The following is a 25,124-nucleotide window of genomic DNA, read 5'->3' on the forward strand; positions in this document are numbered from 1 at the left end:
CTAAGGGGACAAGTCATGCTTGCTACCACAAGACCAGCTCTCCTCTCTAAGCTCTAAGGTTACCTAATGAACTTCATGACCAAGTGGGGATTTGAACCGGGGAATGAATGAAATAAATAAGTACACACTTGTTTAAAAGGGAATTGACTAGATAAGGGATGGAGAAGATTGAAGGATAAATGATATGTTCATGCAGGAAGTTTTGTAACTTTTAGCACTGGCTAATTTCCAACAATATTGCCAACTTTCAAGACTGTATAAATTCTATGAATACAATATTACTTTAAGATGCTCAGTAAGGAAGTCTAACATCCCTCACTTGCCAGCTGTCAATCACATGCCATGAAATGCCCTGCCATTCATCATTGCGTTCTGTTCTTGGTTACTATGGAAACTGAAATGCACAGCCCTTATAATCATGCCCTCCAACCTTTGTTCCCATCATCCTGCATATATCCAGTCTCCCGTATTCAGTTTGATCACTCCCCTTTTCTTCTGTGTACAATCTGTTCACATCTCTTCCCTCTATGTAAACCACTTCGGGAACTTTTGTTGAAAAGCAGTATATAAATATTTGTAGTAGTAGTTTGTAGTAATTGATCTATCGATCTCCCCAATGGAATCCAGGCTCACTCTTCTCCTGCGATTTCATATGAATTCATACTTAAAGCTATGCTGGGGTATGTATTACTTGCTAACTACAGATTAGGTTTTCATAGGTTATGTTGATTAATCCTGATTTTTAATTCACACCAAACCCTTCCTAATACACACAGGGTGGTCTATGAAAGGGAATCTTTGCAAAGTAATGTGCTGTCATCAAGATTGTCCTCTGCTGGCCAGATGTCATGATGATTGCATTAAAAAAAAAAAACACCCCAAAAAACCTTGCGTTGTTAGGGCCTATCTTTAAGTCTTGAGAACCACAAGCCTTTTTTGGGGGGGGGGGGTTAACGTAGAATTCTCACAACGATCCTAGTGAATCTGGTAATGCTTTTGTATGCCCCAGAGCAAGACAGGAGTTTTGCATGCCTGTGTATACTATGCCTCCAAACATCTATAATTGGTTTGTTCATTAGGACAAACAGGCCATGTAAGGTCCAACATGCTTGGAAACAGAATATCATCTAACTGAGCTTCTAAATCTACTCACCTGCCATATCGATGGCAAAAGGTCTATCTGCCCGCCAGCCAGTGTACCAGCCAACAACCTTGCCCTTCTCCACAATAGGGCGCTCGTAGCGTCGTCCGCCCACCAGCCCCACAGGCCAGACAGACACTTTGCGGGTTGTGCGCATCTGCAAGAAGGAGGCAGAGAATTACTTTCAAGCTAGTTCCCTCACCCACAGGCATTGTTCTGGGCTGATGAAAGCAGTCAAGACTGCTTACACCTGTTCAAAACCTCTCCTCCTTGATCCCGTCTTTAGAGAACTTTTTTCAGTTTTTATTATAATTTATACATATATGATTCTTCACATTTTCAAAATACTTCTGAAACAGGTTCAATATAAAAACAAATATACAACCACCTTGAGAGAAAAAGAGCACAATTTAATGACTATCTTATGATAAAGATAATTATACATACTAGCTCGGGTGGGCGCAGCACATCTGTGCCTCTAGCCGCCCTGCCTCCGCCTCCCCCCCGCCTCCACTGCCATTTCCCCCGTCACCATTGTTTTCTCTTTCCCTCCCTCCCGCCCTCTTCCTTCCCCGCCTTCTTCCCCAGCGGCCATCACCGCCATTTTTCCCGCCCATCCTCCCGCCTATCCCCCGCTGTTTTGCCCACCCACACGGTGCATGTCCCGCCACCGTTTTGTCCTCCCGCTTGTCCTGCTGCTCTCCTAACCATCCCATGGCTAGCCTATCCGGCAGCTCTCTGAACTCTCACAAGAGCTGCCACGCATGGGATTAGCCATGGGTATGCCTTAGAGAATTAAATAGATAGATTAATATGTTTATTTTGTTTCCCAATAAAAGATTGCCATTGTTTAAAATATAGTGGCTGACATGGTGTTGCTGATCACACAAATGGTCCCTGCAGATGTGCAGATGCCATATGTGCACTGGTGCCACACATGGGTTCTTGGGGGCAGCACCATTGCAGAAGGACGCTGCATGTGGCAGCAGAGAGCAGGTAAGGACCTGCTCGTCTTTTAAAAAAAAAACCTAGTTGCCGTTCCCCTTCCTGTGGCACTGAACCAATTTGGATCTTGTCCAAACTGGTTTGGTGCAGAACCAGTGCACATCTCGGTCTGTGTACATTCCTATTAAATACCATTGGAATCATAGTGATACAGACCTAAGATTTGGCAGAAAAGTTTTCAGACGTTTATGCTTTTAGAAAGCAATGTTAGGCACCCCAAAAAACCAATGTGGTGGCTAAAAATCCAATATGGTGGCTAAATATAGAAAGCCAGGTCCAACTCAGGACCAAGCTTTCTCTGCGGCTGCCCCAAGACTTTGGAATATGCTCCCTGTGATAATCTGTGATTTTTAATATTAAAATATAATCTGTGATTTTTAATATTAAAATTTGTACACTGCCTAGAGATGTACATATCAGGCGGTATAAAAATATGATATAAAGAATAAATATAAACATGGTGGTGCAATAAAAAATGCTAGATGTCATCAGAATCATTGAAACATTGATGCAGACCTGAGATTCACAGAGGTGCTGTCAGATGTTGTTCTAGAAGTAGCCTTAGGCACCCCAAAAATCCAATATGGTGAATAAAATTCCAATATGGTGGAAACACAGAAATAATGGGTCATGATCTTAAAATTCTTCAGCATCATTTGAATAGTGATTTAAAATGGAAACATGTCATAAAAATTCTACGGAATGTATTTTATTGTATGGAATTATTATGTAATTTATTGTATGGAATTGAGTAGCAGTATTTGTAACAAGACACATTTCTTCAGAAATTGAGCCAAAACAATCTTATTCATAATTAACAATGCTCTCATTACTATACTGCTCTATTGAGTGTTTATAAGAACAGCCCTGCTGGATCAGGTCCAAGGCCTATCCAGCCCAGCATCCTTGTGAGCCACTGTGTGAAATAGATGCCTCTGAGAAGCCTACAGGCAAGAGCCTAAGGCATGCTCTCTCTCTTGCTGTTGCTCTCCTGCAACTGCTATTGAGAGGCATCTTGCCTTCAAGGCTGGAGGTAGCTTATAGTCCTCAGACTAGTCTAGGATAGACCTGTCCTCCATGAATTTGTCTAAGCCCCTTTTAAAGCCTTTAAACTAGTGGTCAACACCACATTCCATGGCAGATAATTCCAGGGATTAATTATACACTGTATGAAAAAGTACTTCCTTTTGGTAGTCCTAAATTTCCTGGCAATCAGTTTCATGGGATCGAATAAAAATAAATAAATAAATTGAATGAATGAATGAATAAATAAATCAAATAAACAAATAAATCGAATAAATCATGGGATGACCCCTGGTCCTAGTGTTGTGTGGAGGGGTGGGGGGAGATTTTCTTTCTAACCATTCTCTTTACTCCTTGCCCAAGATGCTGTAGCCTTGCTTCATAAGGAAGGCACTCCAGGCCCCTGATAATCTTGGTTGCCTTCTTCTGAACCTTCTCTAGTTCTACAGTGTCCTCCTTAAGACATGATAACCAAAGCTGTACACAATACTTCAAATGTAGCCACACCAACAGGGGCGGATTAACCTCTTTGCCACCTATAGGCAAAGAGGATTTTGCCACTGAGGGGATGGGGGGCATGCAAAATCCCCCCCTTTTCACTCTGAATATCTCTGCTGTGGTGGGGTGGGGCACGGTGTCGGTGGCTGCCTTCAGGGAGGGTGGGGGGCGAGGAGGGAAGCGTGCCCCCTTTTCTTTACCTTTTAAAATGCCAGCAATGCCCCAGCTCCTAGATCATTTATGAATAAATTATGAGTGAAACTATTCAAATACAACAAACTACTTAAAGTGGCAAAGCTAACAATGGATTAATGAAATAAAACAAAGACAAATGATAACTTTCTAACACAAGCCTGTACAGCTATACAATGAGGTACAGCAGGGGCCACTTTTGAAGCATGTACACCTTCCTTTGCAGTCAGCTTTGTAGTCTATGTCTGTGAGCTCTGTTCCCCTCCATGGTGTCTCTCATCTGTGGTAGCTGGGCCATTTGATGCCACGAATGGTATGGAGGTTCTGACCTCACCGGCCACCACCTTGTCTCTAAGTGCACCATCTCGCTCGTCCCTACAGGGAATGAATGACAGCCATTTAGTTATAGGAGGGAAAGTGAAAAGGCTACCACTGGGTGGGGCAAAGCTGCCTCTTGTGATCCCAGTAATTAAGAATCCAATCTGTGCTACCCTAGCCTGAGTTCTCTTACTTAGTCATGCTATACCACAATAGAATGTTGATAAATGGCTTTGATTTTGTATAGCTGTAGATATGGATACAGAAGATCAGCTAGGGTTAAACCTACAATGCTTGTCTATCCATAGCCATACATGAACACCTATAAAAAGGTATACAGGCGGGTTTCAGCTGAGATTTCTATCGGAACGCAAAGGAAAGGCAACAGTAAGTTTTTCAGTTTCCTGGAAGCACACATGCCTGTCATGAGCATTATGTCATAAAGGTTAATTATGATTAACAAATTTTTGCCTCAGAGTGTGCTTCCCCCTTTACGTTAGGTGATTAAAAAAAAAAGACTGAGTTTATAGTACAGAATTCCATTTGCATTGAAATTTGAAATGTAGGCCTTGTATGCCTTGGAACTACTGTTGCCATCAGGGCATCATAAAAGATTACAGCATCATTTAAGCTAGCCTCTTGTACTCAATAAAATGCAAGAATCCAAGCATTCAAGCAAACCTCTCTCATATATTATTTAGCTTTCCTCTTCAACTAATTAAGTACAGTTGCCCTGATACAGCTTTACAAAATAAAGTAAAAAATGAAAATATAAGAACCTAAGAATGACCCTGCTGGATCAGACGAAAGGCCCATCTAGTCCAGCATCCTGTTTCTCATAGCCAACCAGATGCCTGGCAAGCCCACAAGCAGGAGATGAAGGCACGTCACCTCTCCTTCCATTGCTCCCCTACAACGGGCATTCAGAGGCACACTGCCCCTGAACTCGGAGGTGGCACACAGCCATCTAGACTAGTAACCATTGATACGACCTGTACTCCACAAACTTGTCCAATCTCCTTTACTAGTCATCTAGTGGCCATCACCACATCTTGCGGAAGATGTTAACCATCCATTGCGTGAAAGAGTACTTCCTTTTGGAGATCCCGATTCTCCTGCCAATTGGTTTCATTAGATGACTCCTTATGCTATTATTATGGAAAGGGAGGGGAAAAAATATTTATTCACTCTTTCTATACCTTAGTTGCCCTTCTCTCCCCTTCCCCCCCCCAACAAAAAAAGCTTCTCATCTCTTCAGATGTTAATTTTAAACATTTATGTATATCAGAACAACTTAGGCCGCCTAGTGCTGCTATAGGCATCTGAAGCATTCTCTACTCCCAAAAGTACTTTACCTGCATGGGTGCTGTTATCTCTGCAGTGCCTCCCATGCTGGTCTGGGAATGAGTAGAACTTTCTGCTTCCATATCTCATCCTTATGGCATGTTTATACATGAACACAAGCAATACTTGCCTTCTTGGGAGGTCTGTCACTTGCATGGTATGTAAACATAGCGTTCCCATGAAAGACTTGGGTAGAAATCTTTCATGTAGCCAGACTGGCATGGGGAGCAATTCTGGAGGCAATAGCGCCTGTAATGAGGAAGGGGTCCAAATGGACACAGTATCTCTTTTGTTTCCTATACTTTTAAATTCTTGCAGAAAAGTAAGCAGATTAAAAAATATATATAACACCTCAGGATCACTTCTTCACTTAATTCATTTAATTGTAATCTGTACAATTACAAAATAAAAAAATATTTTTAACCTTTCTGGTCTTGTGGATGTGGTATAACCTTACAAACTAATTCACAAAAATTTCTAGCCCACACAACTTCTTCACAAAACATTTTATGAAAAGCTCATCATTTCACTTTTGTTTCCTTTGTCTTGGTACTATGCAAGCCCAACTGGCTTCCGAGGACATGAATATCTCCAGTAAATTCTACTACTTCAAAAATTATTTCCCCGGCCCATAGGTTTCACTAAAAAGCCCTAGAACAATAAATGATAGTCCACTGTACCATTCGCACCCCCATCTGTCGACTGCTTGCAAAGGCTTGTCACTCCAGCCCTGTGGGAGCTGATATTATACACTCTGCCACTGATCCAGAGAATCACAAGTGCAACAGAAGGCTGTGCGCCTCCTGCCATGCTCCCAGTTCTCTAACAGAGCTATTGGGGCTGGAGAGCAGAAGGACATCTCAGTTGTCATCAACTCTCAAGTGGGCCCATGGAGAAAGGGCACTAAGGCTTGGAGGGAGAAAGAAGCAAAGCGGACACTTCACTTTCTCTTCACTACTCCCACACTAGAATATGATCATCATGCAAGAGGCTTCATTCATAAGTTGCTCACACTACCCATCTCCTAAGGGGATTGCCAAAATTCTGCCCCCCCCTCCCCACTAGAGGGCATCTTAATGGAAAAATCTCATTTGTGCATGCAGATCTCAGCTGCAGAATTGGGATGTCTGTTTTTATTTGTTGTTGGTTTACAGAGAGGGTGGTCATTTTTTTGCTGTTAAAGCCTCAGTTTAAGAGAAAACTATGTGGAGTCAATTGGGGTTAATTGTAGATTATGAACACTGAGGAGGATATTAAACAAGAATGTTTTAATACTGTTGAATTTTTACTACTTAAAATTACTGGTTTTGCTATTAAAACTTTGTTTTCTTCATTTTTATGATTGTATTAAATTATGCTAGTTATAATGGGTTTTTAACATGGTTTTGATATGATCCGATGACTACTGTATAAACAAACTTGTGCATTCATTTTTTTCATTACTGGTAAACAGGGTGGATTTGATTTAAATCAAACTGATTTAAATCATGATTTAAATCATGATTTAAATCACTAGCAGGGTGGATAAAAATAAAAAAAATCCGATTTAAATCAAAAAAATCTGATTTTTTTGATTTAAATCAGATTTTTTTTATTTAAATCGGATTTTTTTGATTTTTATCCACCCTGCTAGTGATTTAAATCATGATTTAAATCAGTTTGATTTAAATCAAATCCACCCTGCTGGTAAAGCTTGAATACTTCCACTTCTAAGTACCGTGATGCACCCAACGATGAAGATTAAAAATTCTGCCGACGAACATTGCGACGTGCACCAGGTTAGCTACAATAACATCCCTAAATTGGTCAGATGCATCTTGCTATTAGGGAAATCCCAGTACTGCAATTTCCCACAATGTATTATCAAGTATGCAAGATTGCATGGATGATATGTTGAGTATTCAGAGCCCATCTGCAGAATACTGTATTTAAAATTTGCGAAGGAGAATACCAATAGGAGTTCGTAGTAACATGCTACAGAACTGAAAACCAGAACCTTAGAGAAACAGAGAGAAGTTGCAAGCCATTCTAAAAGGGTTTCAAGAACACTGTAAACATTTGCATAAAGAACACTGCCATATAGGATTCACAGTGATTTACCCCCACCCCCCAAAAAACGGTGAGGTCATTCACACCATCAAAAACTGTGTTCTACCCAGGATTGGGAGCTGTGTGTGCTCCCAGTTTTCGGTTGTGTGGAAGCAAGGTAGAAGGAAAACATGGGTAACTTTTCCTCCTACTTTGCTTCCATACAACCAAAGACTGGGAGCACGCACAGATCCCAAACCCGGGTAGAATACAGTTTTTGATGGTGTGAATGACATCTCTTAATTTAGCTCTTTTAAAAAAGATGCTGTCTGAAGCAAACAACAGGATGAATGGATGCATACAAAATGTAGGAAAATCATGAAGTGCAAATGTTATAAGAAACACAACTAAAGGCTGTGACTTCAGTCAAAATTTCTTCACTAAGCCAGTTCAAATGATACAGCCCATCCAATGCATGATTACAACAAAGGGTGAGCATGTCTCCCCTGTGTATTCCTATGAGAAACTGAATGTCCCCCACACCACCCCTAATTATGTGGCTCTCTGTACTGAAACTGCATTATTAGGGATGGTTCAGACATCCTGCCTCCCACATGGAACAGTGCACCAGAGGTGGGTGGAATGTGATTGCTTTAGTGAGTTGTTTGCTGATAAAAATCCCTCAGATTCAAGCTGAACTGGATTCCACAATTACTGCAGAGTTTATTATGGAGGTGTCTAGCTAATCCTCTTGCATGGTTAGGTTCGATCAGTGCTGATGACACCCAGATCCATTTCTCCATATCAACTTTGTCAGGAGATGGCTTAACCTCTCTAAATGCTTGCTTGGTATTAGTAATGGGCTAGATGAGGAAGAACAAACTGTAGTTGAATCTAAAACAAGATGGAGGTACTTGTGGGAGGCCAGAATTTAGGAAGTGGTTTAGATCTGCCTGTACTGGATCACAAACAGATCCAGGGATGTGCAGAATGGTTCACAATTGGAACGTTGCAACCGTGAACCAGGCCGTTTCGCGTGTTCCAAGCTAAGAACAGAATGCCCTTTGGAATGACCCTATTCAAGTTGGCACACTAAAAATGTTCCAAAGGCCATTATGAACTCCAAAATGCCATGCTTCTCACCTCTGTGCACATGCAGCAGCAATTTGCATGGCCAGTACCACCATGTAAATGGTTGCGTGCACAGAAGCATGCCATTTTGGAAGCCAAAATGATGCATGGAACATTCAAACTCAGAATGGACAAAACGAGCCATCATTTGCATTCCATTCTGAGCTCAGAACAGAAAGCAAATGCTGTTCCGTGCACATTCGTATTACACTCCCCCTGAAAGATGAGGTATGTCACTTGGGAGTACTTCTGGACCCAAAACTCTCCTTGATATCTCAGGCTGAGGCAGTGGCCATGAGTGCTTTTTATCAGCTTTGGCCGATACACCAGCTACATTCTTTTCTTGAGATAAATTACCTTAAAACAGTGGTGCATATGCTGGCAACATCCAGGCTTGACTACTACAATGCACTCTATGTTGGGCTGCCTTTGTACATAGTTTGGAAACTGCAACTGGTGCAGAATGTGGCAGCCAGGCTGGTCTACGGAGCTACCCATAGAGACCACATTACTCTTATTTTAAAAGAACTACAATAGCTGCCAATTAGTTTCCAGGCAAAATACAAAATCCTGTTTATTACCTATAAAACCCTGAATGGCTTGGGCCCAGGGTATTTAAAAGAGCACCCTTTTCGTGAACCCCACTGCCTATCATCATTGGGGGAGGTCTAGTTGTGGTTGCCACTAGCTCACTTGGGCAACATACTGGGCCTTCTCTATGGTTGCCCTGAGGCTCTGGTACACACTCCCAAATGAAATCAGAATCTCCCCATCTCTGGTTGTTTTTAAATGACTTTTGAAAACATACCTGTCTTATCAGGCTTTTAGTTTATGATGTTTTAAAGTTTTATTTATGGTAATTGTAATGTTTTATGTGATCTTTAGGTTTTAGTTGCCGTCTGTTTAAACTGTAAGCCATCCTGAGATTTCATACATCGGTATATAAATACAACAAACAAAGAAACAAAAGAAAATGTGTGCACCCTCCCTTCCAATCATGCAGTGAGAAGACCAGAGGGACAGCAAATCATAATATAGTCCATTAGCTTGGCAGATTTATTCTATGTACAAGATGGTTCTAACCTTTTGGCTATACACTGGCTGTTCACTCCAGTATCTTTAATGCTTTTGTTGACAATAGTATCCACAAAGAGAGGATGACAAGGGACTACTGGACAGATTTCGTTTGGAAGGGCAAGTGTTAAGAGAGCAATTAAGACTCATTATTTACTCTTTGGGATCTCAGAACTCCTTTGTCAGCAATATTCATTCAAGCTTCAATAAACACATTTCATACAAAAGCTACTGAAGTTCTGAGGTTCTTTCCAGACTCTTGGGTCTGGTGAGCTACCTTCTGGTTCTATACTAACCCTGACTTAAGATGTGGAAAAAAAGGAATATAATTGGCTATAGAGTGGGGATGCAGGAGACAAAATGGTCCTCTGGAGGAATAGAAAAATTAGGGCCTGATCTATCCTTGACACACTGTCCAACACATGAGAGTCTTCTACCACCAACTCCTTCTCCCCATCAGCTGCCCTCTTGTAAGCAGAGTGGCATTCATGGGATAGCAGCATACATCTAACAGGGAAAATCAGGATCTAAGTGGATGGGGCCCCTACTTTATACCTGGAACCTAACAACGTTCCTTGAGGCTCTCATACACATTTGTAGGATTATTTCTATGTAACGTATGCAGAATTAAATGTAGAATTGTACAATTGGCAGTCATGAGAGGCTAGCTTCAGTATTATGATGTTATATCCAACTTCAAGCAGAGAGTGAAGAAAATATAGTACTGAATGACCTCAGGTTGCTCAAAGAAACAAAATACGGTAGGCTGCAGGAAGAGAGAACAAAAACAGAGGTTGTAAAAGGACTTCAGGCAGAAAATTCAGGAAAGACGTTCAGATAACGGTGATAGCATTTGATATAACCTTTGCTGAATTGGAAGTTAACTTTGATATTCCACATAATTACAACAAAAATGATTTTTTTTAAAAAAAAGTGATAGCCTTTGGAACTTCCACTAGTTTGTTCTGAAAATGAATATTTTCTAAGGAAAGTGACCCGATTCTTAAAGGGTAAAGGAAGTGGGAATAATGGAATGAGAATTGCTGCCCTTTATAGAACTATCTCTAGTTCAATGGCCCAAAGAAGAAGTCTTTTTCAAAAAGTGGCCAGATCATTTTTTTTTTTTATCACTCAAGAAATGTATATAAAATTGTATTGTAGAGCTGGCTGGGTTCGAGATAACCCTGCTATTTTGTTGTTTCTTTTATTCTAGTGAATCTCTCTGTAGTATGCTGCTAACACATTGCCCCACCCATTCCTGTCATGGACATCTCTTCCCCTGCCCCCCACTTTATCTTTTTCCAACATTACAGATTCTTACAATTATTTCAGTGTAGAGTCTCCATACTACTCCTGCAGTAATGGAAGTCAGTGCTGTGCGCAGTACACAGCTCATGCTCAGATAGCAAAGCACGGCTAATTAGGAAAAACTGTAGAGAGGCCATACTGGATGCCAATGTGGCTTCATAACAGAGGGGTGCTAACTGAACACTGAAGCCTTTTAAATTTTAATTTCCAGTAGGAGCATGACTGAGTGCTGGCCCACATGATCAGCTGAAATGGACATTACTGGCCCTTACTGCCTGGACCCATGTATTATGCATAGTTACTTGGTGGGGGAAGTTCAACAAATGGGATTAAGAAAGAGCCAAAATCTTAAAGATGGTGCAGGATTAACAGCTGGGTCGCCGGGTTTTTTTAGAATGGCGAATGTACATCTTGGTTGGGTCAATTCTGAATGTGACTTTAGTGCTAGGGTAAGTGTAAGGTAAAGTGTGCCGTCAAGTCAATTTCGACTCCTGACGCCCACAGAGCCCTGTGGTTTTCTTTGGTAGAATACATGAGGGGTTTACCATTGCCTCCTCCCACGCCGCAGTATGAAATGATGCCTTTCAGCATCTTTCTATATCGCTGCTGTCCAATATAGTAGCAGTGGGGATTCGAACCAGCAACCTTCTGCTTGTTAGTGAAGCATTTCCCTACTGCGCCACTTAAGGTGACCCAGTAGTGGAGTTTAATTCCTTCCCCGCTGAAATTACCCCCTGAAGCTATTGCACATGGGGTAACATGGGCACCAAGCCCTAATTGGGCAGTGATTAATCAAGTTAAACTGGGATTAATCAAGACAAGGCCTAAAAATGAGCCTGAAAGACATGTGGTTCATGAGGGAGAGATGATGGCAAAGCACCAGCCGAGTTCACAGAACGGCCCTGGCACAAGATTCCCTGGAGCTGGAACTTTCAAAAGCAAGGAACATGCCAGTAGCCAAGTAACACTCAAAAATGTTACCATGCAAGGAATAGAAGCTGCAGCACAACTGCTAGTTCTGAGGCTAAGAGCAGCACTAACAACTTGCGTGTTGCATCACAAGGGTGCAAGTTGTCCCCTTGCATTGGTGCTATGATTTGATTGTAGCCGCTCACCTGTGCTGCTTTCCCACTGAGCTTGAAAGATCACAGAATTAAATCATTACCAAAATAGTGAGATGTAACTTGGACACCTTTTTTCAAAGCAACAGATCAGTGCAGAGGACTCCAGTATTCCTATCAATCAGACAGGACCTTATGAGCAGCTCACCCCTCAGTTATGTTCTTCATGTCTTCAGCTAAATCAGGGATGCACAACTCCTGCAGATATTGGACTACAACTACCATCATCCCTGACCACTGGCCACCACGGCTGGGGATGATGCAAGTTATAATCCAACAACAGCTGAGACTTTTACACACAGGCTTTACTGCGAGTTTACTGGGAAGCTTTAGTGTGAACTCAAAGTTGTCCCCAAAAATCCGACACAAAGTGGATTTTTTTAACCCCAGATATAAATTGGGCTACACTGACGCGCTGTGAAAAACCCAAATTGTGTGTGAAGTGCTCCCCGATAGCTCGCAGAGGCTTTGATGTAAATCTGGCAGATATGTGAACTCTCTCCATTCCGGAGGAGATGCAAGTTAAAGGGCTTTAAAAACCCCATGTGAAAAACTTCCTGGAGGGCCGAAGTTGTGCAGGCCTGTGCTAGAACAGTATCAGTACTGCTTCCCACAACTCCCTTAAACATCTCTGCATCTCACACAGGGTGGAAATTTCCCTCATACTTTATTTTTCTGTGGAAAAATGTGTATTTCTACATGAAAAACATCTGAGATATTGTGAGGGGAAATTCATATGGTAGAGGTGCTTTGTTTTTTTACTAAAAAACCAAAACATGCCAAATAATCTATTTAAGGCATCAGGAAATTTTTTATAGTCTTTTTAAAAGAAATAAATTAATGCATATGGAGGAGGAAATTTGCATGGGGAATTTTTCCAGATAACCTACATCATCGAGGTCAGGACATCTATCTGCTATGCCCAATAGAACAGGGACCAGTTCTTAGGAAGCAGATATCAGGAGCCAAGAATGAGACAGGCTTCCTGGTTGTTCTCTATAGAATCGTTTCCTTGTGAGAGACGAACTGCATTTTCTTATCGCTTGTAACTTTACCCCTATGGGGAGAAAAGTAGATTGGGGTGGAGGCTGAGCCCAAAAACGGCTTGAAGGGAAAAGATCAAACAGGCCCTCTTGCCAGTCCTCTGTTCAAGACGACAGCCTCCTATGGCTGATTTTCATTAAAACACCAAAAAGAGTTCAAACCAACTATGTATGTGTAACATGTAGTTTAGCCTTCAGCATCAACTAAGAGATTATGACTGGAAAACTACCATTCACCATAGGAGGGCAGTACCTGGATACCCTGAGCAACATCTAAGGTAACAAACATCCATCCATCCAAGGTAACAAACCCAAATGAATACCTAACAAGTTTTAGATATACAGTACAATTAACATGTTCTCAGTGTTTCCTTAAAGTAGCATATGGTTTGTTTGCTTTTTAAATAAAGTGTTAGTGTAATTTTTTATTTTTTTAAAAAAATTGTTTTGCCCTCTCTGGTTTCAAAAAGAAATCCAACTCCTTGAGCAACTGTTTACAGATGGAAAGACTGAGACAGAGCACCCAAATTGGCTGCAAAGATCACCATAGCAACCATTCAACAGCAGCTCAGAAACTGATTACTAGTAGAGGGGGCGGGCGTTGTAGGGGAGGGCAGGGAAATGTGACCATATTAATTGTGGAAGAAATAGCTGTGTCCTGAAGAGCTCACTGTCTCCCTGACTTACCCAATACACTTCTAGTGACCATGTGAATTAGAGGCACATTTGAAAAACCCTCAGTAGCTTTAGAAGCATGAGTTGATAAACTGAAGTCAATTCTGAAGAATTAAAACAAAACAAAACAAAAACAAAGCTAAAGCAGGATCTTTCCCGCTTCCTTCATAACAATATTTACTAGCCGACCCACACAGAGTATCTGTGCGCTCTTTGGGGCCAGCTGTTCTCCCCTCCCTCCCACCCCACTCTCTTGCCCGTCCTCCCTCTCTCCTCTCTCTTGTCCTCCCTCCCCCCCCATCCAACAACATGGCTGAGCGCGCCGCCGCCGCCGCCTGGCCGGGTCCACAGCCAGCCCACCACTTGCCTCCTGGGTGCGCCTCAGCCAATCAGGTGCTTCCACCGCCCAGCCAATCAGCTGGGCGCCAGGATGCACATTCTAAGACACACCCAGGAGAATTAATAATATAGATCCTAATGTGCAACCTATGCATTATTTCTCCTACACTTAATGTGCACCCTAGGTTGCTATGAATCAACTACTTCTGATAGGAAAATACATAATATTGCAAATTGCACCAGTAACTGAGCAAAGAGGCACCTTTTTATAGTGGTGGTTTTCTTTATTGAGCAGGGGGAGAGCAACTTGCCCTATCCAACCTCAGTGGCGGTTACTAGTGTCTGTCTTATATTTACTTTTAGATTGTGAGCCCTTTGGGAACAACGATCCATTACACACGCACACACAAAAGCTTTTTTGTAAACTGCTTGTTGAAAAGCAGTATACAAATACTTGTAGTATTTATTTATTTATTTATTGTTAAATTTATACACCGCTTTTCATTAAAACAACCCCAAGGCGGTTTACAAAAAAATTAATACAATTAAAATATAAGCTAAAATATAAAAACTCAAATCTGACTAAAAAGGTTTAAAATGCAAGCATAAAATAACCATACAAAATACAAAGAAGCAGCAGTAAAGACAATCATATAATAGCCTAGGTAAAAAACCAAGATTTAAAATGCTTTCTAAAAACTGTGATGGATACTGAGGAGCGAATAGACACCAGAAAAGCGTTCCAGAGTGTGGGGGCAGCAACAGAGAAGGCCCTGTTCCACATGCATGACAGTCAAGCCTCCATCATTGTTGGGACCCGGAGCAGAGCCCCCTCAGATGGCCTCGTCAAGTGAGGAGCAACCCTTGGAAGCAGGCAGTCCCTCAAGTAGCCATATCCCAAACCATTAACAGCTTTAAAGGTCAAAACCAGCACCTTGAATTGGACTGGAAACAAACTGGTAGCCAGTGCAGCTCTTTCAAAATGGGTGTGATGTGATCCCAGCGGGCAGCTCCAGATAAAACCCTAGCTGCCGTGTTTTGCACTAGCTGCAGTTTCCGAATATTCTTCAAGGGCAGCCCCACACTGAGCGCATTACAGTAATCCAGCTGTGACATGACTAAGGCGTGGGTAACTGTGACCAGATCTGCCTTCTCGAGAAAGGGACTTAGCTGGTGCACTAGCCAAAGCCGTGCAAAGACACCTCGGCCACTACCTCTACCTGAGCTTCCAAAAGCAGATCCAGCAATACCCCCAAGCTGCGTACTTGCTCCTTCCAGAACCGCTAGAATTAGTAGCAGTTGTATAGATGTAGTAGCAGAGAGATAAAATTGATCCAGGGAGCTTTTGGTACTCTGAGAGAAGACAGCTGTAACTTCAAATAAGAGCAGATTTTCAAATATGGGGGTGAGTTTTGCTCCGCCCGCCCGCTTTCCTTCTTAATTGGTCTCAGGGCCGATGCACATTGCTGGTCACACGCTTGATTTGGTCTTTCACTCTGATCAGGGTGGTGTTCCGTGGGTGGGGAATCCTGTGATTTCCTCATTGTCATAGACGGACCACCATCTGGTTAAGGTTGGACTCACAATCACTTCCCACCTTAGCAAGGTAGAGGGACCTATTAGGATGGTCCACCCGAGAAGGTTATTGGATCCAGTGGGATTTCAAGAAGCCTTGGAGGGATTTAATGTCGGCTCTGCCGGTGATCCTGTTGATGCCCTGGTAGGAACCTGGAATAGCAAACTCACCGGGGCAGTAGACATGATCGCTCCTAAGTGTCCTCTCCGACCCGCTTCAAAACTGGCCCCTTGGTATACAGAAGAACTATGGGGGCTGAAGCGGCGAGGTAGACAATTGGAGCACAAGTGGAGAAAGACTCGGCTTGAATCCGACAGATTGCAACATAGAGCTCCAAATGAGCTTTATGACCTATGCTCAGGCGATACATGCAGCAAAGAAGCGATTCTTTTCTGCCCATATTGCATCCGCAAGTTCATGTCCGGTGGAGTTGTCCAGGGTTGTGAGAGGGCTAGTATGTGCCCCTCCTCCCTTGAATCAGAATCTGGAACCATCGATTACCCACTGTGATGTGTTTAATGAATTCTTTGTGGGGAAAATCTCTCGTATTCAGGCCGACTTTAGACTCCATCTCCACAATTACTTCAGTGTCTGATGTGGAGGTGTCCAGTGACTCCTCTTGTGTGGTTTGGTTGGATCAGTTCCAGTTTGTGACTCCCAAGAATGTGGACAAGCTGACTGGAACAGTGCGGCCTACCACCTGTTCTCTAAGGATGTGCACGGAACCATGGAGGCGTGGTCCAGCACTGGGGGGAGTGTGGCTTTAAGGGTGGGGGGGGAGTACTTACCCCCCCACACACCACTCTTCCCCCTCCGGCGCTGGACTTTGCTAAAATGTTTTTGGGGAGCCAGAGTTCCTCCCTGCCGCCCCTGCCCCCATCGTTGTCTCCCGATTTTACAAGTAGTAAAAGCTGGCGGCGCGTGCCCGCTGCCACCGGCGGTGCACGCGCCGCATATGTCACAATGACGTATGCGGTGTGCGTGTGCCGGCAACGAGCACACGCACGCCGCAATGAGTGCATGCGTGGTGCCAGCTTTTACTACTTGTAAAATCGGGAGACAACGACGGGGGCAGGGGCGGCAGGGAGGAACTCTGCCACCCCAAAAACGTTTTAGAAAAGTCCAGCACCGGAGGGGGAAGAGCAGCGGGGGGTGGGTGGGTTAAGTACTACCCCTCTGCCCTTAAAGCCACACTCCTCCCCCCACCGAACCGGCCGAATTCCAGACCAGTCCAGAGGCCTCTTGCATGGCCCCGGATTGGTCCGTGTACACCCCTACTGTTCTCTTGACCCTTGCCCAACATGGCTTATACTATCTGGCAGGGGGATTGTTGTAGAAGGCCTGGTAGAGTTTATAAATGCGTCTCTGAGGGAAGGTAGGATGCCTCCCAGTCTTAAGGAGGCAATTATTAGACCACTTCTGAAGAAGCCTATCTTGGATCCCTCAGAGCTGAGTAACTACAGGCCTGTCTCCAACCTTCCGTGGCTGGGCAAGGTAATTGAGAGGGTGGTGGCCTCCCAGCTCCAGACAGTCTTGGAGGAAACTGATTATCTAGACCCATTTCAAACTGGCTACGGGGTAGAGCCAACCTGATGGTCGGCCTGATGGATGATCTCCAATTGGGAATTGACAGAGGAAGTGTGACCCTGTTGGTCCTTTTAGACCTTTCAGTGGCTTTCAATACTATCAACCATAGTATCCTTCTGGAGCGTCTGAGGGGGTTGGGAGTGAGAGGCACTGCTCTGCAGTGGTTCCGCTCCTACCTCTCGGGCAGGTTCTACATGGTGTCCCTTGGAGACTATTGTTCTTCAAAATCTGAACTTCGGTATGGTGTCCCTCAGGGCTCTGTATTGTCTCCGATGTTGTTTAACATCTACATGAAACTGCTGGGATCGGTAATGGGCTGGATGAGGGATAACAAACTGAGACTAAATCCAGATAAGATGGAGGGACTCATTGTGCAGGGTCAAAATTTGGGAGACGATTTTGATCTGCCTGTTCTGGATGGGGTCACACTTCTCCAGAAGGAATAGATAAGCAGTCTGGGGGTGCTTCTGGATCCATGTCTCTCCCTGGTGTCCCAGGTTGAGGCAGTGGCCAGAGGTGCCTTCTATCAGCTTCAGCTGATACGCCAGCTGTGTCCGTTTCTTGAGACAGATGACCTCAAAACAGTGGTACTTCTGCTGGTAACCTCCAGACTGGATTACTGCAATGCGCTCTATGTGAGGCTGCCCTTGTACATAGTCCGGAAACTACAGTTGGTTCAGAATGTGGCAGCCAGGTTGGTCTCTGGGTCATCTAGGAGAGACCATATTACTCCTGTATTGAAGGAGTTACACTGGCTGCCGATATGTTTCCGGGCAAAATACAAGGTGTTAGTTATAACCTATAAAGCCCTAAACAGCTCGGGCCCTGGGTATTTAAGAGAACGTCTTCTTCGTTATGAACCCCACCGCTCATTGAGATCATCAGGAGAGGTCCATCTGCATTTGCCACTGGCTCGTCTGGTGGCTACTCAGGGACGGGCCTTCTCCGTTGCTGCCCCGAGGCTTTGGAATGCGCTCCCTAGTGAAATAAGAGCCTATCTCTGACAATTTTTAAAAAGTCTTTAAAGACACATCTGTTTACCCAGGCTTTTAACTGATACTGTTTTGATTGTTTTTAATGTTGTTTTAGAACATTGTTTTTAAAAAATTAAATTGTTATGCTTTAAATCTCTTGTTTTTTCTTTTTAACTAATGTTTTATCTTGTTGTAAACCACCCAGAGACATAAGTTTTGGGCGGCATAAAAATATGTTAGATAGATAGATAGATAGATAGATAGATAGATAGATAGATAGATAGATGTCTATCCTGAGGATTCCAAGCGTCTCCCCTCTCCTCTGTTTTGAGCAGGCTCTTCACTTTATTTGGTTTTTTTGCAAGCACCTGACAGGTGTACTTGCCCCAAAAGATTGGTTTTAAAAAGTGAATGAAGTTCCAGTGTATGGAACATTTACTTAAATGGAATAGAAGTGACTTCCTTACTGACTCAAAGATCAGCTATCAGTGCTTTGCAGAGCCGGCTCTGAGAAGAAGGGAAAAGTGCTTCCAAAGCAGAATTGCTGCTGAAATAATAATGCACATCTGTCTTCAGTATGGGTGTCCAGGGGCAAGCTGTACCGACTCCAATAACAACTTGGCTTTATGAAAATATGTTACAGTACCTCTTACATTAAAAGCAAGTTTCCAGCCCTCATGGTTGAAAACAAGTTTGAAAATAAAATCTGAGGGTAAAGGGAGCCTTTCGACAGACCTTGCAGTGGTCAGAGAGCAGCTGGAAGAAATCATACAAAGCCTTGAACCAAAGACACTAATAATTATTAATAATGTAAATTGAACTAGATTGTGCAAATCAGTGCTGTCACAGCAATGCTGACATTATGGGAGGAATGGCAACAGGCAGTTAGTGACATTCAAAAGCTTGACCTCTGACTCCCCCCCCAATTTTAGCCAAGTCATGGTCCCCCATAGCCTTCTAAACAGCCAGACTCCTCTCTGAACATTTGAGCACTACTGAACAGTACTGAATTATTATTTATTTTCACTTAATGGAAATGAATGGTGTAATCAAAACTGAAAGCATGCATGTGACAAGGTTCTACCTACAGAAAACTTGTAACCTGAGTACAAAATGCTCAACATCTACTTAGTTTTGTACTATATTTAGCAGCAGTAATGGACAAGGTACAGATTTGGAGAATTATGTTACCTGTGCAGCTTGAATTCCATAGCAAATTTTTGTACAAAGCTAAAAAGAGGGCAGAAATGTACTAAAAAAAGAGCAGAAATTGAGTGTGGGTTTTGTTTTTTTAACTCTTCTACACATGTTATGAGCATATAACCTGCACACTTGAAAACGGTTCTTAAATCAGAGCTCCTTTTAGCAGAGGGAATCAGCAGCAGTCAAAATTGCTACTGGGTAGCTGTGAAAAAAAGCACTAAGCATCAATTTTCTCTCACATACCATTAATCCAGTTTCACCAGAGAAATTGTGGCTGGATTTCCTGCCACAAGGGATGTATTTAGAGGTTAGCCACTTTTCACATAAGGGGAAAGCAGTACAGCTTTTGTAAATTAATCCAGATTTGGAGGCAGAGGAGGGGAAATCTAACAGAGCGCCAAGTCAAAAAATGTTATTTTCCTAGTTTTCAGTAACAAACACAAATTCTGATCAATCATTGATTGAAAACAGAATAGCACCTCTCTATTTGCTTCTATCAGGCAGGAACACAGTGTTTCCACCATATTCTCAAATAATTCAAAAAGGTGTTTTTTTTAAAGCACCAGATCAATATAGGGAAAAGTCATCTGTATTCTTACACATAATAATCCAACAAAACCTACCGAAACTTTCTCAGAAACAAAACATCAGTGGTAGAGGAAAAGCTGAGAACAAGTTGCCTCAGAGTTGGAGTTGTTCAACCTTCCTTGTAACATGAAAAATCTGGGTTCCCAATGTGTGCATTTTGATGGGAATAGGAGCCTGTTCATAGAAACATAGGAAGCTGCCATATACTGAGTCAGACCATTGGTCTATCTAGCTCAGTATTGCCTACACAGACTGGCAGCGGCTTCTCCAAGGTTGCAGGCAGGAGTCTCTCTCAGCCCTATCTTGGAGATGCCAGAGAGGGAACTTGGATCCTTCTGCTCTTCCCAGAGTGGCTCCATCCCCTGAGGGGAATATCTTACAGTGCTCACACATCAAGTCTCCCATTCACATGCAAACAGGGCAGACCCTGCTGAGCTAAGGGGACAAGTCATGCTTGCTACCACAAGACCAGCTCTCCTCTCCTAAAGGATGTTTGTTCAAAGCAAACATCTCTTTTCCAGCACAGAAGTGTGTGCGCACACAAACGCACACATGATGAATGCAGTGGTCATGACAGCAAAGAGAAGCAACTCAATGCCAATTGCTTCTCTGACTTTTCAAGTTCAGCCCTGCACATGTAAATGAAAACCAGCATACTGAAGAGGGTCCCATTTATATCTTTATTACTAATAAAAGCCAGACTAATGAAGAGAAAGAGAATGAGGTCATTCACACAATCAGAACTGTTCTACCGCCGTTTGGGAGCTGTGTGTCCAACCAATTTTCAGTTGTGTGGAAACAAGGTAGGAGGAAAACCTGGGACGTAGTGATTGTGTGGAAACAAGCTTCTTCTCCTACCTTGCTTCCACACAAACGAAAATTGGGAGCACACACAGCTCCCAAACCCAGGTAGAACACAGTTTCCAGTTGTGTGAATTACCTCAAAGGGTTAACAAGCAAGGCACTCAGTTCTGATGTGAGGGCATCTGCATGTCTGCAGTAACTCAGCAGTGGCCTCAACTGGCATATTCTGACTCTGTGCTGGTCCTTGCTGCAGTTCATTTCCCCTCTCCTGACTAATTAGTTATTTCATTTATGTGAGTAATTTAGGCTTGAAAGGAATGGAGGTCTGTCTCAACAGTCTTTTTCTTTTCTCTTCTCTTTTTTGCCTCAGCACCGCTTCAGGCAATGGGGCAGGATTTCAGGCAACCCTCTCCCATTGGAAAGAAACCTCCATTGGCTTTCAGTTCAAAGAGAGAGAGAGAGAGAGAGAGCGAGCACGTGAGAGCAAGTGCAGCTAAAATAATTACAGCCAAGAAGATGAATGCTTGAGCCTTCTCAGCATTAAAGAGCTATGCACAGTCCCCCTCTCCACCCGCCCACTGCCACAGTTTAGTAGGGAATAAACCAGAGCCACAAAACAACTAAAATCCCTTCTTTTCAGTCATTTTCAATCACCGTTTCACTGTAAGAGGCTGCTACAGAAGAAAAGGAAGTGAGGCTCGTCTTCTGATGAATGGTGGTGGGAAACAGGCTAACACTTGCCAACAGCTTATTGAAAGAGACCCAAACAAATTTTAAAGCTAAACACACGTCAGCAGGGTTGAGCAGCCTTTCTGAAATGACTCTCTTTGGGGACTCGATGTGCTCTGCATCTTTCCGCAGTGCCTTAGCTTTAATCTATTGATTCTTAATGCACCTGGCCTAGTTGCAGAAGAGAGGGATCTGTTGTATGCAGCAACACAAATGCCTGCCCCTATCTGGGGTCACCAAAGCAAAAATGTTAGCTCCATTGAGTTCTGTAGAGCGGGAGTTTTCCAATGGATGGGGAAGAGGATTATATTCTACTGAAATGTAAGTGTTCTGGAAGAAAGCGAAATTCTATATAACAGAGGCTGTCTCTTCAGATACATGGCAATGATAGCTGGCGAGACTTCCTGTTCTGAATGAGTTATGCCGATTTCATTCTCTCTGCATGTCTTACCTGCTACACATTTTCTCCTTCCCCTCACTAAAGTTACACTTTTACCCATCAGATCTTTCTTGCACTGTTTATGGTTCCCCCTTAAAAATGCTTCTTCCTGCCAGTGGGCAAGTCAAACAGAAAACTAATCTAATCTCCCCGTGTTCCCTACCAACCCCTTCCCAACATTTCCCATTTCAAAAGAGAGGGAGGGGGAGAGAGATGCTTTCAACCAAGAACCCAGAAGAATAAGTGTTTTCTTCCTCACATGTCAGAGATGCATGACAGAGTGTTTAGTCACTATATAAATGCTTCCTCCGCTGCCTTTTAGAAGATAGACAGACAAGTTCCAAAGGGCGAGCAATTATGAGAGAAAGAATGTATTGTAGAGGAACTGAGAGTAAGGAAAATGACAAAAAGGTTTGCAAAAATTTGTGATGAGAGATGCCTAGCAACAAAAGAAAGAAAGAAAGAAAGAAAGAAAGAAAGAAAGAAAGAAAGAAAGAAAGAAAGAACAGCAAACAGCTGAGCGACTAAAGACAGCGGAATCTCTTTGATCCCAATAGTTTATTGTGAAAGCATTTTGTAAGCTGCTATGGGCTCATGAAGCGGGATATACATTTTTAAAAATAAAGCAACACTGAACTTGCAATGTTATCCCCCAGGCGGCTTTACAGGCAGGGCTGTTACCCCAAATCCAGAGAGTGTGTGTGTTCACACACCAGCCAAACATACCCCGAAGTCCCTTCGAGATCCTTGGACCCAACTCCACACACAAATTGGGCTTTGCCTCGCAAATTCTAGCTTATCTCGAGTTATTTCCGTGTTTTTAAAATGCTGGTTTTAAGTGACTTTTTCTGAGCACGCTGGAGGTATAGGGAGAGGACCTGACACAGAATCATTAACATGATAAGAGGGATACACTCTTTTAGGAATGCAGGTATAGGCTTTAGAAATATCTTCCCCCACACTGGCTAGAAGGAAAACACAAAGGCATATGATGTGAACCCACACCAAAATAAAACCCAAGAGCAGAAGGGAGGGGCTGCTTCCCTCAATGCTGAGAGTGTAACTCAAAGTGGCTTCACTCAACATTTACCCCACAGCATGAAGCCACGTGTGAATAACTCCCAGGCTGCAGAAAGTGTGTGCATGTCAAAAAGACAAAGGGTTGCTGCTAAAAAAAAGGCAGACAGAACTGTGAAAGGCAGCACGGCAGGCCTGCTAATGAGCCCTATTGAGGCAGTTGTGTCAGTGGAGGTGGCAGAAGAGCTGCCCTCAGTGGCCCACTGGCTACCTCACTGGTTCCACTGGCAAACAGGCAAGCAGCCTCCCCAACCTGTAGTAGAGTCCCTGCTGCCACACCTCCTCCTTCCACTCCCCCTGCCTTTCAAAAAGGAAGGACATGGGACAGAAGGAAGCACTGATTCTTTCTACTGGGTGTCCTGCCCTCTGCCTTTCCAAAAGGCAGAGGGGGGAGGGGCTGTGGAAGGAGGAACAAGCGAAGCAGCAACTGCTGCCAGAGGCACTCTTACCCTTGGACTTTGGGCCCAAAGTCCAGGACCTCCACACCCCCTGGGGGCCCCCCAATCCTTTTTAGTCTGTCCCAGGTGGTGTAGTTGCATTAAAAATGTTAAAAAAATACTGTGTGGGGGTGGGGAGGAGCCTCCAAAAGCCTTTAGGTCCAGGCGGCAAAATTACCAAGGTGCACCTCTGGCAGCAGTTCTACTACTACCACCACCTCAGGAGTTAGGCGAGTGGGAGTAGAGAAGTTGGCTGTTGATAGGAAGATCGGATTAGGGTGGGTGGGGGAATCAATTTGGGCAGGCAGAAGTCAGGTCAGGGTGGATGAAAGGGGCGATCAGTGCGTGGGGCCTCTTGGCACACAGCGCACGCCACACACCATGCAGGATGGAGGACCTTTCGACATTCCACCCCAGGCGTCAGCAGGTGTGGCCCTTCCACGAGGTGAGGCAAGGCAGTCACCTCAGGTGGCAGGTTATTGGAGTGCCAGCAAAATGCACACAAGGGGGCAACATTTGCCACCCTCCCTCAGGCACACTGAGGTCTTGAGCCACCACTGGGCACCAGGGAAGGTTAGGCCAGGCCTGCAAGGCAGCTTGGTGGCAGCAACAACTGTTTCTTGGTATTGCATCCTAGCACAAGGCCTTAGTTAGGATCGTTCGGCCTAAATCTAGGAATAGTTCAACACATGGCTTTTGGATGGAGGAAAGGCATATAGATGGTAAAGGTCAAGTTGTGCCGTTGAGTCGATTTCGACTTCTGGCGCCCACAGAGCCCTGTGGTTGTCTTTGGTAGAATACAGGAGGGGTTTACCATTGCCTTCTCCTGCACAGTAAGAGATGATGCCTTTCAGCATCTTCCTCTATCACTGCTGCCCGATATAGGTGTTTCCCATAGGCTGGGAAACATACCAGCAGGGATTTGAACCAGCAATCTCTGGCTTGCTAGTCAAGTTACATCCCTTCTAAACAGTGCTGGAACTCAAGCCTAACTGGGAGTCAGTTTGACTGGGAGCTTTCCCAGACCTGCAACTCTTAAGTGTGGGGGAGGTGTCATCATCACCATTACATGAGGGAATGTTGTTCTGTAGGTGATTAAGGAGATTTCCCTCAGCATCTGAAGAAAAATCCAGAAATGTACCCATTTAATCAGGGTTTATAGTTTTGAAGTTTTAGAGTTTTTATCTATATTTTAGATTGTTTTAATCATTGTGCTTTTAAAATTGGAAACCATCAGAGTTTTGCATATGGCGGGGTACAAAAATGTGTCAAACAAAGATTTCTTCACATATCCGCTGACATTAGAAACAAGTTTTGGAGTCACAGCTAAACCTTGCATGCAGCAATGCCTACACACAGAAAGGTATTACGGTATACGGTATACATGCAATACTGAAGGAAGCCCTCAAGGGACCCGGGACCGACGACGCTGGTGGAAACGATGCTCTCTGGGGCCCGAGAGCTTTCAAG

At 43.6% G+C, this 25,124-nt stretch overlaps 1 protein-coding gene and 1 long non-coding RNA gene across 2 annotated transcripts in view; one reads left to right on the forward strand and one right to left on the reverse strand.

Annotated features, from left to right (window-relative positions):
- B3GAT2 (beta-1,3-glucuronyltransferase 2) overlaps positions 1-25,124 on the reverse strand; it is a 46,360-nt gene that overhangs the window by 19,279 nt on the left and 1,957 nt on the right. Inside the window, exon 2 of the mRNA XM_053286766.1 lies at positions 1,154-1,298. Within this exon, the coding sequence (XP_053142741.1) occupies positions 1,154-1,298 (145 nt within the window). The remainder of the gene's footprint in view (positions 1-1,153; positions 1,299-25,124) is intronic.
- Positions 21,823-25,124, forward strand: part of LOC128340914 (uncharacterized) — a 28,246-nt gene continuing 24,944 nt past the window's right edge. The window contains exon 1 of the long non-coding RNA XR_008314086.1: positions 21,823-22,022. This is a non-coding gene — a long non-coding RNA (uncharacterized LOC128340914). The remainder of the gene's footprint in view (positions 22,023-25,124) is intronic.

The sequence above is a fragment of the Hemicordylus capensis genome, chromosome 1 (genome assembly GCF_027244095.1).
Source record: "Hemicordylus capensis ecotype Gifberg chromosome 1, rHemCap1.1.pri, whole genome shotgun sequence".
Classification (NCBI taxonomy): domain Eukaryota; kingdom Metazoa; phylum Chordata; class Lepidosauria; order Squamata; family Cordylidae; genus Hemicordylus; species Hemicordylus capensis.